Raw genomic sequence first — 18277 nt, forward strand, 5'->3', positions numbered from 1 at the left:
CTTTGAGCGTTTTCAGCAATTTAATTGTGATGTTCCTTAATGTAGTTTTCTCTTCCTACTCTTCCTCCTCCTCCTCCATTTGTTGATCTTCTTGGATCTGTGAATACTTAGTCTTCAACAAATTTAGAAATTTTTGGCTGTTATCTCCTCAAATATATTTTCTGTCCCCTTCATTTTGGGCACTTTTATTGCATTGTTTTAAAGTGCATTAACCTTTTCTTCTTCAGTGTCTAATCTGCTGTAATTCCAATGTAGTGTATTTTTCACTTGTGCATTGTAGTTTTTAATCTCTAGACACTCAGTTTGGTCTTTTCTTATAGTTTCCCTATCTCTTCTTAACAGGTTCATTTTTTCTTTACATTTTTGAACATATGAATATGGTTATAATGAGTGCCTTAATATCCCTTTCTACTTTTTTTTCCTAATCTTTAAAAATGGGCTGCACAAGCCCTGTGTGAACTCTGGGGATTTCTCCCTCTGATCATTTTATCTGGTTCTTTCCCTGACCTTGGGTATTTCATCACATACATGTGCTGATCACTACTCAGCTGGAGACTTGACCCTCTGCAGCTCTCAAGAGCTCTCTGTCTGTGCAGCTCTCTCCTCTCTGGTATCCTGCCCTGCAAACTCTAGCTGCCTTGGCCTTTCCAGACCCCCAGCTCTATCTCCTTGACTCAGAGAGACTGCTGGACTCTGAATGGGTCTCTTTCCTGTACTGATACCTAGAAATTTTCTCAAGGCAGTAAGCTGGAGCAACTGGTTTTTCCTTTTTTAGGGACTACTGTTCTACACTGCTTGACATCCATCCAAGGTCTGAAAACCGTTTTTTAAAAATAATTTTTTAAAAGTAATTTCAGATTAAAGGTACTCCATCTTGTCCAGAAGCAGAACTTGGCTTTTAATTTTATAATTATTTTGGTTGTATTATTGAAAACCTTTGTTTTATATTCATTTTATAGAGTTAATTCTTTTCTTTTTCTTTTTTTTTTTTTTTTTACAATTCAAGCTATATTTTATAAAATCAAAGGTATATTTATTTTAAAATTAAATTACTAGGGGGACTTCCCTGGTGGTTCAGTGGCTAAGACTCCATGCTCCCAATGCAGGGGGCCTGGGTTCAATCCCTGGTCAGGGAACTAGATCCCACATGCTGCAACTAAAGATCTCATATGCTGCAGTGAAGATCCTGCGTGCTGCAACTAAGACCTGGCGCAGCCAAATAAGTAAGTAAATAAATAAATATGTAAAAAATTAAGTTACTAGAAAAATTTAAGATTGAATGTGATTTAAACTTAATTCTTTTTTTTTTTTTTTGGCCACACTGCGCAGCTTGCGGGATCTTAGTTCCCTGACCAGGGACTGAACCCGTGCCCTTGGCAGTGAAAGCATGGAGACCTAACCACTGGACTGCCAGGGAATTCCCTTAATTCTTTTTATAAATTAGAAATTCCACTTTCTTTTAGAAACATTATCAAATTTATCTTATAAGGTTTTAAGGATACATTTTCTACGTATTCAATATATTGTTTGGTTAGTTAATTTTCAGCGAGTTTATGAGATTTGTTTCATTCCACACTTAAGAAATAGCATTTCAAAGGTATATTCACACTTTCTAACTTTTTTTGTAGTATAAAGTTATTTTCCTGTAAGCATTAAGAATGTTGATTTTAATCCAAGAGTTGAAATATTCAAAGCATAGTAGGAACTTTATTATTTAGAAAATTGTTTTAATGTCAGTGACTTTTTAATGTACTTAAAAAAATTCTCTTACAGATCAGGGGGCTGATTTTGGATGGATCTTCACAGTTAATCCAAGAAGGTCTCAAAAGTGGCTTTCTTCATCCACTTTATGAAAAACGGGAGAAGTATAGTGAGCCCATTACTTTACCACTTGACACCTGCAGTTTGTCAGAATTATGTGAAATGGCAAAGCACTTGCCTTCTCTGAATGAAATGGAACTTCAGACGTTACAATTGATGGAAGATGATATATCTGTTACAGAGCAGGATTTATTTTCACGGATTGTTGAAAACAACTCTAACTTTACAAAAATGATTACTTTAATGGGACAGAAATACCTGCTGCCACCAAAAAGCAGTTTTCTTTTGTCTGACATTTCTTGTATGTACCCGCTTCTGAGCTGTAAGTAATTATTATGTTCATTATTAGAAAAAGATAATTTTTTTGTGGCTTCAGAAGTCAAGAACAAGTCTGAATGTTGAATGAGCACCAGCATTTTGTGATAGGGTAAACACTTAATTTTCTCAGTATATTTTTTCTTTTAAATTCAATTTTAAAGTGCTGACTTCTGTCTTAAAAATTAAAAAAATTCTTATTACAAAGGGTCAAAAACTTAACTAGCCCCCAAGAGAGTAAACATAGTTACTGTTCTGTACTTAGGAATTCAGGGTACAGTTGGGGTTGACCAAATAACTTTATTTAGCTTTTATTCATAGCAAAGTAGAAACACTTCATATACAAATGTTAATTCCCAAACCATTCCTAGCCTTTTAGGTTACATTTTAAGCTACTGTTCAAGTCTATTATCTAAAGTTTCTCAAAATATTTTCCTGTATAAATTTAAAAATTTAGATATTTAAGTCCAGAGTCATATACACCTGAATTTGAATTTAGGTTCTGAAGCTTAACTATGAGTCTTTAGGCACTTCACAAAACTGAGCCTCAGTTTCCTAGTTTATAAAATGGATATGATAATACCTACTTCCAAGGGTAATTTTGGGGATTAGATGAGATAATCTGCATCATGAGCTTAGCTCAGTGATTTATATTTTTCTAACAAATTATAACTTATAATATTCTAAGGGATGATGTAGATAAGAGGTATATTGATCAAATTGAATTTAATCTGCTGTTTAATGTTATTTGGACATTTTTTAGCAAAATTTTACATTATTAACATAACATAGCTTATTAATGAAAAGCTTCTTTTAATTACTTTCAAACCGTCTTATAAATGATTGGTTATTCATGTCACAGTGTCATAAATTCTTCAGGGTAAATGACAAGATAACAAATTAATGAGAAAATCATTCTATATTTGAACATTTTTCCCCATTCTTTTTGATCTTTGTTACTCTAATAGTTTAAAAACCATCACTTCCTTATTTTAAATTGCATTCTTTTGATCACCTATGAGATTGTACATTTACAAAAATATACCTCTGTTTATAAAAGGAAAAGGGACAGCTCTTCCTCACAGTAAAATTCCAATTAATATATGTAGGTAGAATGATGTAACTAGAAAATTTCCATTTGGCACACATCATAGTATTTGGGTGTCAAAATAGTGGATGAAAAGATGAGATGCAGGTTATTTGCACAGTCTTAAAATATCTCCCTGCAAAATACTTATTAATTACAAAGGTAAAACTGGAGAAACTTGGCTGACAGCATTTTAACCAAATGATCAAAGGTAGTATCACGAATAATGAGACATTTTGACACTGTGTTTCCTGATAATGTTGCTCTGATAAGGGCATGGTGGTACTCTTGCCAAAAATAAAGAGCCTAAATTTAATCACGAGGAAATACCAAACCCAAACTTGAGGGACATACTATAAAATGACTAGCCAGTAGTCTTCAAAAGTATTAAGGTCATAAAAGACAAAGAAAGACTGAGGAACTTTCCCAGATTGGAGGAAATTTAGGAGACATGGCAACTGAATGCAATGTGTGATCCTGGTCCAGAGAAAAGGGCACTAGTAGACAATAGGGGACATTTTGTTGTGGTCAATATATCAGTTAAAAGACAAGTTTTATTTCATGTAAAAAGTTGAAAAACAAAAGCAAATAAACCACACCTACCCTATCTAGGCTTGAAAGGACCATGTTAATATGGCTACCAAGACTTATAGGACATTTATAAATCATTGATGTCTAGCTAAGGGAGCTGTAGTTATTTTTAGGAAGTCTCTGCAATAGGTGAAATTATGTTAAAATCCCAGAGGTACTAAATTATAAGGGGAATCTCTTAATTTTTTTAGATAAATTATTTGAATAAATGCCACATATCCTTTTCTTGCATTCCAGTATATTTGTGTCTGTAGTAAATGCACTTCATTGTTGAAGAACATGTTTAGTTTTTTTTTTTTTTTTTTGGCCATGTGGCACGTGGGATCTTAGTTCCCCAACTAGGGATGGAACCCATGCCCCCTGCAGTGGAAGTGCAGAGTCCCAACCACTGTACCGCCAGGAAGTCTCAGAATATGTTTAGTTTTTAAAGTGATACATATAGAAGATATTTTCTGAAATTGTCTCTTTGTTTTCAGGTAAGAAAACATATGATGTAATTGTGATAGATCCACCATGGCAGAACAAATCAGTTAAAAGAAGTAACAGGTAAGTATAAATAATTTATCTATTAGATATGCTTTCTCAAAGCTATTGTCCTTTGTACACTCTAGTTATATATGCTAAAAGCATTACTTTATGATAATAGATTGTCTGAAACTACTAAAACACTTTCGTTTTAAGATTTTAATTCCCTTAAGTAGGTAATTCTCTTGAACTAGAACTATATGTAGGTGTAGGTTAAGAATGTTAAAAGTAATATATTTATTAATGATTAAGTTTACTGACTGTCCAGTTCAGGGATGTTTCTATCACACCAAAAGGCAACATTTTTGCCTTCTTTGATATCAAATTCTAAAGTTTAGAAATATGTGCCAAAATATAGTATTCCTTAATACTGCTATGAATGAATTGGTCTACTTCATTCTGAAATTTGTTTTTATTTATGCCACCATTTAGTTTATGTAACCTTTTAGAGTGATAAGTTCACTTAGTTAGTAAGATGACATTTCCTTTTAATAGCTTTTTAAAAAATTAAATTTTTCCCTCTAGTTCTAGTGAATGTCTTCAGTTGTATTTCCTCTCACTCTTCGATTTTCTAGACTGAACAGTTCCTACTACCTTGAGTTAAACTTCATATGAAATTTCTTCTCCACAATTATCTTGTTTTCTTATGCTTTTTGTTTATGAGCTGTACCAATAATTGGACTTTTTTCTCTTAAAGTTTCAAGGATCATACAAAGAATTCCTGTAGCTATTCTCTATATGTGTGTATTTGTGCATGTGTGTAGATATCTATGTATATATAATTTTTTTCTGAACTGTTTGAGAGTAAATTATTTAGGAAGAAGTAAGTTACTCTGGAATATTTTATTCTGTATTTCTTGAAAACAAAGATATTAATATTTTCTTATATAATCATAATGTAATTATCAAAACAGGTAATTAATTTTCCTTTTTAATTTTCTATTTTTCCTTTATTAGTCAGAATCGTATAGGGAGATACTGTGATATATGTAAATATCTTGTTACCAGTTTTAGCATCTGTGGTAGGTAGAATACTGTTGTCCCCCCTCCCCCCACACCCGCCTCCATGTCCTTGTCCTAATCCCTGGAATTTGTGAATATGTTAGGTTACATGGAAAAGGGGAATTAAAATTCCAAATGGAATTAAGGCTGCTAAGAAAAGGAGATTACTATGCATTATCTGGATAGGCCAGTCCTTAGCTTAGCTGTAGACAGGAGACCTAACTGAGAGTATTTCTCCCTTTTTTCTTTTCTGTTATTTTTTCTTCTCTTCTTTTCTTTCTCCCTTCTCCACCCTCCCCCTGCCCAAGTCTTCTCTCCTCTTTTTTCCTTTAAAAGTATATAGTATATAGAAAAACTAACCAAAAAAAAAAAAAAAAGAAAAAAAAGAAAAGAAAGTAAAAGTGTATAGTATAAGCATATTTATAGGCTGATGGTAAGGAACTACTAGAGAGGTTGAAAATGCAGGAGGAGAGTAATTAGCATCACTAATAGACTAGAAGATGGGAATAAGAGAACACAGCTGGAGGGATAAGCTTTAAATATATGAAGCCATGCCATCCTTTAAGAGGAAATGTATAGCAATGGGTAAGTGAAAGCGTATAACCAGGTGGGAGAGGGTTAGGTAGTTGAAGCAGTCCGATGGCTTTTTTTTTTTTAACTGATATATGCGTTAACTTCATCTGCAAAGAGTGTGTTTGGGCGAGACTTGAAAAGAGATGAAGGTTTGTAGTAGTTGACCGAGGATAAGTAAAAGAATTGATGAGTAGTTTTGTGAACCTGAGAATGGACTTAATTTAGCAGTTTAGCATTTTTCTCCACCTGATTTTGTCCTTATGAAGAAGTTGAATTGAATTGTGTTGAAATTGAATTGAATTGAAGATTGGAGGTTTGCAGGAGTTATGGGGTGAAGGAGTAAAGGGGAGATTGGAGTTAGGGGTGCTAGTGAGAAGGCAGTGAAGTGATTGGTTGTTGGTGGTGTGTGAGGAAGAGGAGAAAGTGTGGGCAGGAAGAAACCAATAGACTCAGTAAAGTAGAGGAATGGGGCACTGACTGAATGCTTTGATAAAGTCAAAGAATTAGTGACGGAGAAGAGGTAATGGCCAATCATCAGAAAATCTAGAATCAATAAATGCTGGAGAGGGTGTGGAGAAAAGGGAACCCTCCTGCACTGTTGGTGGGACTGTAAATTGATACAGCCACTATGGAGAACAGTATGGAGGTTCCTTAAAAAACTAAAAATAGAACTTCCATATGACCCAGCAATCTCACTACTGGGCATATACCCTGAGAAAACCCTAATTCAAAAAGATACATGTACCACAGTGTTCATTGCAGCACTATTTACAATTGCCAGGACATGGAAGCAACTGAAATGTCCATCGAGAGATGAATGGACAAAGAAGATGTGGTACATATATACAATGGAATATTACTCAGCCATAAAAAGGAACAAAATTGAGCTATTTGTAATGAGGTGGATGGACCTAGAGTCTGTCATACAGAGTGAAGTAAGTCAGAAAGAGAAAAACAAATACCATATGCTAATGCATGTATTTGGAATCTAGAAAAACGGTACTGATGAACCTAGTGGCAGGGCAGGAATAAAGACGCAGCATAGAGAACGGACTTGAGGACACGGTGAGGGGAAGGGGAAGCTGGGACGAAGTGAGAGCGTAGCACTGACATACACATACACTGCCAAATGTAAAATAGATAGCTAGTGGGAAGCAGCCGCATAGCACAGGGAGATCAGCTCAGTGCTTTGTGACGACCTAGATGGGTGGGATAAGGAGGGTGGGAGGGAGACACAAGAGGGAGGGGATATGGGGATATATGTATACATATAGCTGATTCACTTTGTTGTACAGCAGAAACTGACACAACATTGTAAAGCAATTATACTCCAATAAAGATGTTAAAAAAAAAAAAGTAATGGCTAGAGATCAGTGTATATGGTTTCAGAAATGGAGCAAGTTTGAGTGATGTCAAGGTCCAGGTTTTGGCCACTCGAATGGATTATTGAAGTGGGGTGAATGCAATTGTGTTTATTTAGGGGAAGAATAGGTGAGTGTGTACATTATTTAGCTCGTGCTTTGAAATTGCCCAGGATACTGGCAAGATTTATGTTGGTGAGGTAGAAGGATCTCAGAACTTAAATCCTCATTGAACATGGAGAGTGAGGATGTGTAGTAGGTTCGATAAGGAACATTGGAGGCTAGATAGCATACTTCTCAAAGAGAAGGGGATTTTACACAGAGGTAGATGACTGATAGCCTGGAACTGGCAATAGGGGAGCTAGGAGAATACTGACCTCTCCTGTCTCTGTTGTGTGTGTTGAGTGCTGGAGAAAGGGCCGCGTTGGTTTGATGGGGTATTGTAGAGCAAGTAGTGTTTTAGCAAGAGAAACTAGACTTCATACTACTAACGACCAGGAGGTGCAAGACTGTAGAATTTTTTTTTGTAATGAAAGCATGAGAGTTTCAGAGAGCCCAGTAGAACTGATTGGGAAGGATGAAAGAAACAAGATGATAGATTGAAGATGTTGGTGGGATATTGAGACAGTAGTTTCAAGACTGTTAATGGGGTCCCTTTGTAATGTACAGATTATCAAACCATAATATTTGCTTAATTTTGAATGTTAGAAAAGCATATAGAAAATATTATTAAAATTACTGAAATGTAATACATTTAGAAATGATAAAGAAATATGGCTTCATCATTTTAAATTAGTAAAAACTAAAAATATTATTTCCGACTTGCATGTAATAATGTGTCCACTGGGTGTCAGTGTGGCTTCATATTTAGTTGCACAAATAAATATAGGAGCTTTGTGTTTGTGGAGTCAATGTTATAATAACAGGTCTTCTCCCTGCTTATTTTTCTTTTTTGTAGCAAATTTTGCTAATATTTTTTTCTGTTTATTTTTAGATATAGTTATTTATCACCACTGCAAATAAAGCAGATACCTATCCCTAAGCTGGCTGCTCCAAACTGTCTTGTTGTTACTTGGGTGACGAATAGACAGAAGCACCTACGTTTTGTTAAGGAAGAGCTTTACCCTTCTTGGTCTGTGGAGATAGTTGCTGAATGGCACTGGGTAAAAGTAAGTTTAGAAGTTACGTATTTGTTAACTTTATTTGTTAATAAGGTGTGACATACAAGTCACATAAAGGTAGCATCTACTTTTTAATGCTTAACATGACACCGCTCTACTCCTTCAACATGGTCTAATTAAAATGTTTACTTTGCTGCTAAATACCTTTGTCTTCTTATTCTCAAGACTTTTTACCTATTTGTTCTGTATATTTTTGTAGTAGAATCCCAAACTGCTGGCCTTCAGAAATCACTCAGAGATATCAGGGTGACATTTTAAAAAGCTCTGATGTCTGTAGTTTAAGAAACAACAAACAAAAACTTTGGGGGATTTGTCCATCACTAAACATAGAAATTGTCTTACTCTTCATCTTCTTCCTCTTTACTCATCCAGAATTTCAGCTGCCCTTTGTGACTTGTGTCCTTCTTTCTTTTTTCTTCTCCTTCCTCCCTCCCTCCCTTCCTTCCTTCCTTCTTTCTTTTTTTCTTATGTTTCTGGGGATGAGAGGGAGATAGCAAAGAAACCTACCATGGAAGAGTTGGGAAAATGCTAGAAGCAAGGACCTTTTATACTTTAAATCTTAACTTGGTTCCTCAGTGCCTGTTTTTGAAAGAAATGATTCTAACTCTTGGATTGGTTGAATGATCTTTAATATCTTTGCTTGGTATAAAAATACCAAAAGATACAAAAATATAAGGCATCAGTTCAGAGTTCATTGGACATCCTTTTAAAGATACATTGTCTACCAGGTGAATTCCACAAAAGCCCTCCTAAATTTAAAAAGGTAAACCAGGTTATTATGGGTTGAATGTTTAACATTTATATAATATTTATATAACTGTATATTCATTTTAGACACAGGTTCTATTTTTATGTGCTTTGTGTACTTTGTAGTGTACTGGAATATCTTCTAAAAGCTGTGTACATTATTTATTTGCACCTATTTTGTGAGACTTGACAAACAAACACTTACAGTTGTGTCTTTGCTTTCACAGTGGTGCTTTGGGCTTAGCTTTGGTTGATTTGCTGTAGGACCATAACAGGAATATAAAACTCCATTCCACTCTGTCTATTATGGCAGTTCTTTTATAATCAGAGACTGAGGCCAAAGTCATGAAAAGGTTACCTTCTGAAATCAAAACCAGTAAAATGTTAATACATGAAAACTAAGACTGTTCATTTCTGGTAGTAATCAGTTCTATGAGATGGTATGATATGACTATAGCTTAAAACAAAAATATGTTTTATGAAATACTTATTAGGTAATTGAACATATTGTTATATCAGAAGGAGTAGTCTGCATTGAGTATAAAGGATATCCAAAGAATAAGAATTTGCCAGTGTTTATACAGTGCTGTGTAGAATAGATGCTGTTTCTTGTGGGCCCTAGAGGTGATAAAAGGACTTTACTGATTTGGTTTTTTAGATACCTCGATATAGGGTAAAGGGTTCCACAGAGAATAGATATGAATATTCTGATAGTGAAAATATTTTCTTCCATGCTTAATTAATGAATTGATATTGTTATTATAAATTGTGTTTTGAGTTTGATTAGCTAAAGTGAGTCTTTGGGAGTCTGATCACTCCAGGATGAAATGATAAGATTGAATTTCTGCATTTATAATGCCAAGAAGTTGACCATGTATTGTCTATCTCATCAATCCCTGAGCTTCTTTCATTATTAGTTTTAGCTCTGACAGTATTTAATGCCATTGTTTCCTATAAGTAAAGGAAAATACTTTATTGTAATCGACTTAGTCACATTGCCAGTAATAGGTAAATGTTATTTGAACAAATAAATGAATTAATGATGGCATGGTTTCCAATAATAAATTTTAATGAAAAATAGAGGTTTTTGTGTGCAAGATGATAAAATGATACTTAAAATTTTTTAGTCCTTCATAGCTGCCTTGTCCATTATGGTAGTCACTAACAGAGTGTAGCTCTTCAGCACTTGAAATGTGGCTAGTCCAAATTGAGATGTGGTGCTAAATGTAAAATATAAGTGTTTTGGATTTAAAAGACTTAGTATGAAAGAATATAACATACCTCAATAATTTTTTGAATTGATTACATATTGAAATGGTAATATTTTAGATGTGTTAGGTTAAATTAAAAATAATTAAAAATTATTTAAAACTTAAAATAAAATTAAAATTAATTTTGCCTCATTCTTTTTGATTTTTAAATGGTGGTACTAGAAAATCTAAATTACATGTATGGCTTAAATTTGTGGCCCACATTATATTTTTATTGGACTGCGGTACTTCTTTTTCTTTGGTGGAAATTGTATAGTGGTAGGAAAAAAAAAGCAGTCATTTTCCTGGATATTTACAGATGTATGGGTTGTTTTTGTTTTTGACTCCTTTTTGTCAGATCACCAGTTCAGGAGAGTTTGTGTTCCCATTAGATTCTCCACACAAAAAGCCTTACGAAGGTCTTATACTGGGAAGAGTTCGAGAAAAAGCTGCTTTACCATTAAGGTAGGAAAGGTGATTTTTCAAAATTGTGTAAATGTATTGATTTTAAGGCTTTTAAAAGTTATTAATACAGGACTTCCGGGTAAGATGGCGGAAGAGTAAGACGCGGAGATCACCTTCCTCCCCACGGATACACCAGAAATACAGCTACACGTGGAACAACTCCTACAGAACACCTACTGAACGCTGGCAGAAGACCCCAGACCTCCCAAAAGGCAAGAAACTCCCCACATACCTGGGTAGGGCAAAGCGGAGAGATCCCCACACAGAGGATCGGTGCCGAGCCGCACTCACCAGCCCGAGAGGCTTGTCTGCTCGCCCGCCGGGGCGCGCAGCGCTGGAAGCTGAGGCTCGGGCTTCGGTCAGAGCGCAGGGAGAGGACTGGGGCTGGCGGCAAGAACTCAGCCTGAAGGGGGCTAATGTGCCACAGCTAGCCGGCAGGGAGTCCGGGAAAACTCTGGAGCTGCCGAAGAGGCAAGAGACTTTTTCTTCCCTCTTGGTATCCTGGTGCGCGAGGAGAGGGGATTAAGAGCACTGCTTAAAGGGGCTCCACAGACGGGCGCGAGTCACGACTGAAAGCGCGGAGCCCAGTGACGGGCGTGGGACGCTGGGGCTGCTGCTGCCGCCGCCAAGAAGCCTGTGTGCGAGCGCAGGTCACTGCCCACACCGCCCTTCCGGGAGCCTGTGCAGCCTGCCACTGCTGGGGTCCCGGGATCCAGGGGAGGCTTCCCTGGGAGAACGCACGGCGCGCCTCGGGCTGGTGCAACGTCACGCCGACCTCTGCCACTGCAGGCTCGCCCCGCACTCCGTGCCCCTCCCTCCCGCCCTGCCTGAGTGAGCCAGAGTCCCCGAAGAGGCTGCTCCTTTAACCCTGTCCTGTCTGAGCGAAGAACAGACGCCCTCCGGTGACCTACACGCAGAGGCAGGGCCAAATCCAAAGCTGAGACCCAGGAGCTGTGAGAACAAAGAAGAGAAAGGGAAATCTCTCCCAGCAGCCTCAGAAGCAGCGGAGTAAAGCTCCACAATCAACTTGATGTACCCTGCATCTGTGGAATACAGGAATAGACAACACATCATCCCAAATTGAGGAGCCCAGAGTAAGTGCTGTGCCTCTGAGGTGGGAGAGCCAACTTCAGGACACTGGTCCACAAGAGACCTCCCAGCTCCACATAATATCAAACGGCAAAAATCTTCCAGAGATCTCCATCTCAACACCAGCACCCAGCTTCACTCAACGACCAGCAAGCTACAGTGCTGGACACCCTAAGCCAAACAACTAGCAAGACAGGAACACAACGCCACCCATTAGCAGAGAGGTGGCCTAAAATCATAGAAAGTCCGCAGACACCCCAAAACACACCACCAGACGTGGACCTGCCCACCAGAAAGACAAGATCCAGCCTCATCCACCAGAACACAGTCACTAGTCCCCTCCACCAGGAAGCCTACACAACCCACTAAACCAACCTTAGCCACTGGGGACAGACACCAAAAACAACGGGAACTACGAACCTGCAGCCTGCAAAAAGGAGACCCCAAACACAGTAACATAAGCAAAATGAGAAGACAGAAAAACACACAGCAGGAGAAGGAGCAAAATAAAAACCCACCAGATCTAACAAATGAAGAGGTAATAGGCAGTCTACCTGAAAAAGAATTCAGAATAATGATGGTAAAGATGATCCAAGACTCTATTTCCCAGATCCAAAATCTTGGAAATAGAATAGACAAAATGCAAGAAACAGTTAACAAGGACCTAGAAGAACTAAAGATGAATCAAGCATCAATTAAAAACACAATACATGAAATAAAAAATACTCTAGATGGGATCAATAGCAGAATAACTGAGGCAGAAGAACGGATAAGTGAGGTGGAAGATAAAATAGTGGAAATAACTGATGCAGAGCAAAATAAAGAAAAAAGAATGAAAAGAACAGAGGACAGTCTCAGAGACCTCTGGGACAACATTAAACACACCAACATTCGAATTATAGGGGTTCCAGAAGAAGAAGAGAAAAAGAAAGGGACTGAGAAAATATTTGAAGAGATTATAGTTGAAAACTTCCCTAATATGGGAAAGGAAATAGTTAATCAAGTCCAGGAGGCACAGAGAGTCCCATACAGAATAAATCCAAGGAGAAATACGCCAAGACACATATTAATCAAACTGTCAAAAATTAAACACAAAGAAATCATATTAAAAGCAGCAAGGCAAAAACAACAAATAACACACAAGGGAATCCCCATCAGGATAACAGCTGATCTCTCAGCAGAAACTCTACAAGCCAGAAGGGAGTGGCAGGACATAATTAAAGTGATGAAGGAGAAAAACCTGCAACCAAGATTACTCTACCCAGCAAGGATCTCATTCAGATTTGATGGAGAAATTAAAACGTTTACAGACAAGCAAAAGCTGAGAGAGTTCAGCACCCCCAAACCAGCTTTACAACAAATGCTAAAGGAACTTCTCTAGGCAAGAAACACAACAGAAGTAAAAGACCTACAATAACGAACCCAAAACAATTAAGAAAATGGGAATAGGAACATACATATCGATAATTACCTTAAATGTAAATGGACTAAATGCTCCCACCAAAAGATACAGATTGGCTGAATGGATACAAAAACAAGACCCATATATATGCTGTCTACAAGAGACCCACTTCAGACCTAGAGACACATACAGACTGAAAGTAAGGGGATGGAAAAAGATATTCCATGCAAATGGAAACCAAAAGAAAGCTGGAGTAGCAATTCTCATATCAGACAAAATAGACTTTAAAATAAAGACTACTAGAAGAGACAAAGAAGGACACTACATAATGATCAAGGGATCGATCCAAGAAGAAGATATAACAATTGTAAATATTTATGCCCCCAACATAGGAGCACCTCAATACATAAGGCAAATACTAACAGCCATAAAATGAGAAATCGACAGTAACACACTCATAGTAGGGGACTTTAACACCCCACTTTCACCAATGGACAGATCATCCAAAATGAAAATAAATAAGGAAACACAAGCTTTAAATGATACATTAAACAAGATGGACTTAATTAATATTTATAGGACATTCCATCCAAAAACAACAGAATACACATTTTTCTCAAGTGCTCATGGAACATTCTCCAGGATAGATCATATCTTGGGTCACAAATCAAGCCTTGGTAAATTTAAGAAAATTGAAATTGTATCAAGTATCTTTTCCGACCACAATGCTATGAGACTAGATATCAGTTACAGGAAAAGAGCTGTAAAAAATACAAACACATGGAGGCTAAACAATACACTACTTAATAACGAAGTGATCACTGAAGAAATCAAAGAGGAAATTAAAAAATACCTAGAAACAAATGACAATGGAGACACGACGACCCAAAACCTATGGGATGCAGCAAAAGCAGTTCTAAGAGGGAAGTTTATAGCAATACAATCCTACCTTAAGAAACAGGAAACATCTCGAATAAACAACCTAACCTTGCACCTAAAGCAATTAGAGAAAGAAGAACAAAAACACCCCAAAGTTAGCAGAAGGAAAGAAATCATAAAAATCAGATCAGAAATAAATGAAAAAGAAATGAAGGAAACGATAGCAAAGATCAATAAAACTAAAAGCTGGTTCTTTGAGAAGGTAAACAAAATTGATAAACCATTAGCCAGACTCATCAAGAAAAAAAGGGAGAAGACTCAAATCAATAGAATTAGAAATGAAAAAGGAGAAGTAACAACTGACACTGCAGAAATACAAAAGATCATGAGAGATTACTATAAGCAACTCTATGCCAATAAAATGGACAACCTGGAAGAAATGGACAAATTCTTAGAAATTCACAACCTGCCAAGACTGAATCAGGAAGAAATAGAAAATATGAACAGACCAATCACAAGCACTGAAATTGAAACTGTGATAAAAAATCTTGCAACAAACAAAAGCCCAGGACCAGATGGCTTCACAGGTGAATTCTATCAAGCATTTAGAGAAGAGCTAACACCTATCCTTCTGAAACTCTTCCAAAATATAGCAGAGGGAGGAACACTCCCAAACTCATTCTACGAGGCCACCATCACCTTGCTACCAAAACCAGACAAGGATGTCACAAAGAAAGAAAACTACAGGCCAATATCACTGATGAACATAGATGCAAAAATTCTCAACAAAATACTAGCAAACAGAATCCAACAGCACATTAAAAGGATCATACACCATGATCAAGTGGGGTTTATTCCAGGAATGCAAGGATTCTTCAATATACGCAAATCAATCAAAGTGATACACCATATTAACAAATTGAAGGAGAAAAACCATATGATCATCTCAATAGATGCAGAGAAAGCTTTTGACAAAATTCAACACCCATTTATGATAAAAACCCTGCAGAAAGTAGGCATAGAGGGAACTTTCCTCAACATGATAAAGGCCATATATGACAAACCCACAGCCAGCATCGTCCTCAATGGTGAAAAACTGAAACCATTTCCACTAAGATCAGGAACAAGACAAGGTTGCCCACTATCACCACTCTTATTCAACATAGTTTTGGAAGTTTTAGCCACAGCAATCAGAGAAGAAAAGGAAATAAAAGGAATCCAAATTGGAAAAGAAGTAAAGCTGTCACTGTTTGCAGATGACATGATACTATACATAGAGAATCCTAAAGATGCTACCAGAAAACTACTAGAGCTAATCAATGAATTTGGTAAAGTTTCAGGATACAAAATTAATGCACAGAAATCTCTGGCATTCCTATATACTAATGATGAAAAATCTGAAAGTGAAATCAAGGAAACACTCCCATTTACCATTGCAACAAAAAGAATAAAATATCTAGGAATAAACCTACCTAAGGAGACAAAAGACCTGTATGCAGAAAATTATAAGACACTGATGAAAGAAATTAAAGATGATACAAATAGATGGAGAGATGTACCATGTTCTTGGATTGGAAGAATCAACATTGTGAAAAGACTCTACTACCCAAAGCAATCTTCAGATTCAATGCAATCCCTATCAAACTACCACTGGCATTTTTCACAGAACTAGAGCAAAAAATTTCACAATTTGTATGGAAACACAAAAGACCCCGAATAGCCAAAGCAATCTTGAGGACGAAAAATGGAGCTGGAGGAATCAGGCTCCCTGACTTCAGACTATACTACAAAGCTACAGTAATCAAGACAGTATGGTACTGGCACAAAAACAGAAATATAGATCAATGGAACAGGATAGAAAGCCCAGAGTTAATCCCACAGACATATGGTCACCTTATCTTTGATAAAGGAGGCAGGAATGTACAGTGGAGAAAGGACAGTCTCTTCAATAAGTGGTGCTGGGAAAACTGGATAGGGACATGTAAAAGTATGAGATTAGATCACTCCCTAACACCATACACAAAAATAAGCTCAAAATGGATTAAAGACCTAAATGTAAGGCCAGACACTATCAAACTCTTAGAGGAAAACATAGGCAGAACACTCTATGACATAAATCACAGCAAGATCCTTTTTGACCCACCTCCTAGAGAAATGGAAATAAAGACAAAAATAAACACATGGGACCTAATGAAACTTAAAAGCTTTTGCACAGCAAAGGAAACCATAAACAAGACCAAAAGACAACCCTTGGGATAAAATATTTGCAAATGAAGCAAATATTTGCAAATGAAGCAACTGACAAAGGATTAATCTCCAAAATTTATAAGCAGCTCATGCAGCTCAATAACAAAAAAACAAACAACCCAATCCAAAAATGGGCAGAAGACCTAAATAGACATATCTCCACAGAAGATATACAGACTGCCAACAAACACATGAAAGGATGCTCAACATCTTTACTCATTAGAGAAATGCAAATCAAAACTACAATGAGATATCATCTCAAACCAGTCAGAATGGCCATCATCAAAAAATCTAGAAACAATAAATGCTGGAGAGGGTGTGGAGAAAAGGGAACCCTCCTGCACTGTTGGTGGGACTGTAAATTGATACAGCCACTATGGAGAACAGTATGGAGGTTCCTTAAAAAACTACAAATAGAACTACCATATGACCCAGCAATCCCACTACTGGGCATATACCCTGAGAAAACCATAATTCAAAAAGAGACATGTACCAAAATGTTCATAGCAGCCCTATTTACAATAGCCCGGAGATGGAAACAACCTAAGTGTCCATCATCGGATGAATGGATAAGGAAGATGTGGCACATATATACAATGGAATATTACTCAGCTATAAACAGAAATGAAATTGAGGTATTTGTAATGAGGTGGATAGACCTAGAGTCTGTCATACAGAGTGAAGTAAGTCAGAAAGAGAAAGACAAATACTGTATGCTAACACATATATATGGAATTTAAGAAAAAAAATGTCATGAAGAACATAGGGGTAAGACAGGAATAAAGGCACAGACCTACTAGAGAATGGACTTGAGGATATGGGGAGGGGGAAGGGTAAGCTGTGACAAAGTGAAAGAGCGGCATGTACATATATACACTACCAAATGTAAGGTAGATAGCTAGTGGGAAGCAGCCGCATAGCATAGGGAGATCAGCTCGGTGCTTTGTGACCGCCTGGAGGGGTGGGATAGGGAGGGTGGGAGGGAGATGCAAAAGGGAGGGGATATGGAAACATATGTATATGTATAACTGATTAAATTTGTTATAAAGCAAAAAAAAAGTTATTAATACAGTGATCATTAGTTTTTGTTAATTTTTACATTTTTGAAAATCTGAAAATGGCTGAGATGAGAAAAGTGTGAATGGTATGACACATGAAATTTTATATTATCTTTTGCTTTATCTAATGTGTAAGAGTCATTATTGTAGAAAGGAAACTATCTGAAATTTCTTAATACTTAGGTTATTGATTTCCATTATTTCTATTCTTAAATTTATTATAAATTCAGATACTATTGGAAAGGTGAAAAAAAATCAAGGCAACTGTGGCTTATATGTAAAAAATTGTCCTCTAAAATATAATTTACGTTTCTGTTCTGTTTTAATAGGAATGCAGATGTAAAAGAGCTCCCCATTCCAGATCACAAGTTAATTGTCAGTGTGCCCTGTATGCTTCACTCACATAAGCCACCTCTTGCTGGTATGTTTTTATAAAATAGTTATGACGTCTGTGAAATTGACAAAAGGGTTGAATGTATTGATAGTATTTGAATAGTCTAGAAATTTGGAAATTAAATCAGGTATATGTTATTTTAATTAATATTTTAAAATCATATAGCAGAATTTATGGAATAGAGAATAGATTTTTTTTTTGCTACAGAAAGTTTTATTGTTTCCAATTGGTCTGTAGCTTGGGAGAGGGCTTCAGGTGGTTACATAGCTGCCTAGTGGCAGCAGGGAGAG

The 18277-nt window shown here is 36.7% G+C and overlaps 1 protein-coding gene across 3 annotated transcripts in view; it reads left to right on the forward strand.

Moving 5' to 3' along the window:
* METTL4 (methyltransferase 4, N6-adenosine) overlaps nucleotides 1–18277 on the forward strand; it is a 38572-nt gene that overhangs the window by 9821 nt on the left and 10474 nt on the right. For all 3 annotated transcript variants that reach the window (XM_060119366.1, XM_060119364.1, XM_060119365.1), the window contains exons 4-8: nucleotides 1774–2143; nucleotides 4291–4360; nucleotides 8270–8444; nucleotides 10812–10918; nucleotides 17923–18014. In XM_060119366.1, coding sequence (XP_059975349.1) covers nucleotides 1774–2143; nucleotides 4291–4360; nucleotides 8270–8444; nucleotides 10812–10918; nucleotides 17923–18014 — 814 coding nt within the window. The remainder of the gene's footprint in view (nucleotides 1–1773; nucleotides 2144–4290; nucleotides 4361–8269; nucleotides 8445–10811; nucleotides 10919–17922; nucleotides 18015–18277) is intronic.

Source organism: Mesoplodon densirostris, chromosome 15 (assembly GCF_025265405.1).
Source record: "Mesoplodon densirostris isolate mMesDen1 chromosome 15, mMesDen1 primary haplotype, whole genome shotgun sequence".
In the NCBI taxonomy this organism is placed as follows: domain Eukaryota; kingdom Metazoa; phylum Chordata; class Mammalia; order Artiodactyla; family Ziphiidae; genus Mesoplodon; species Mesoplodon densirostris.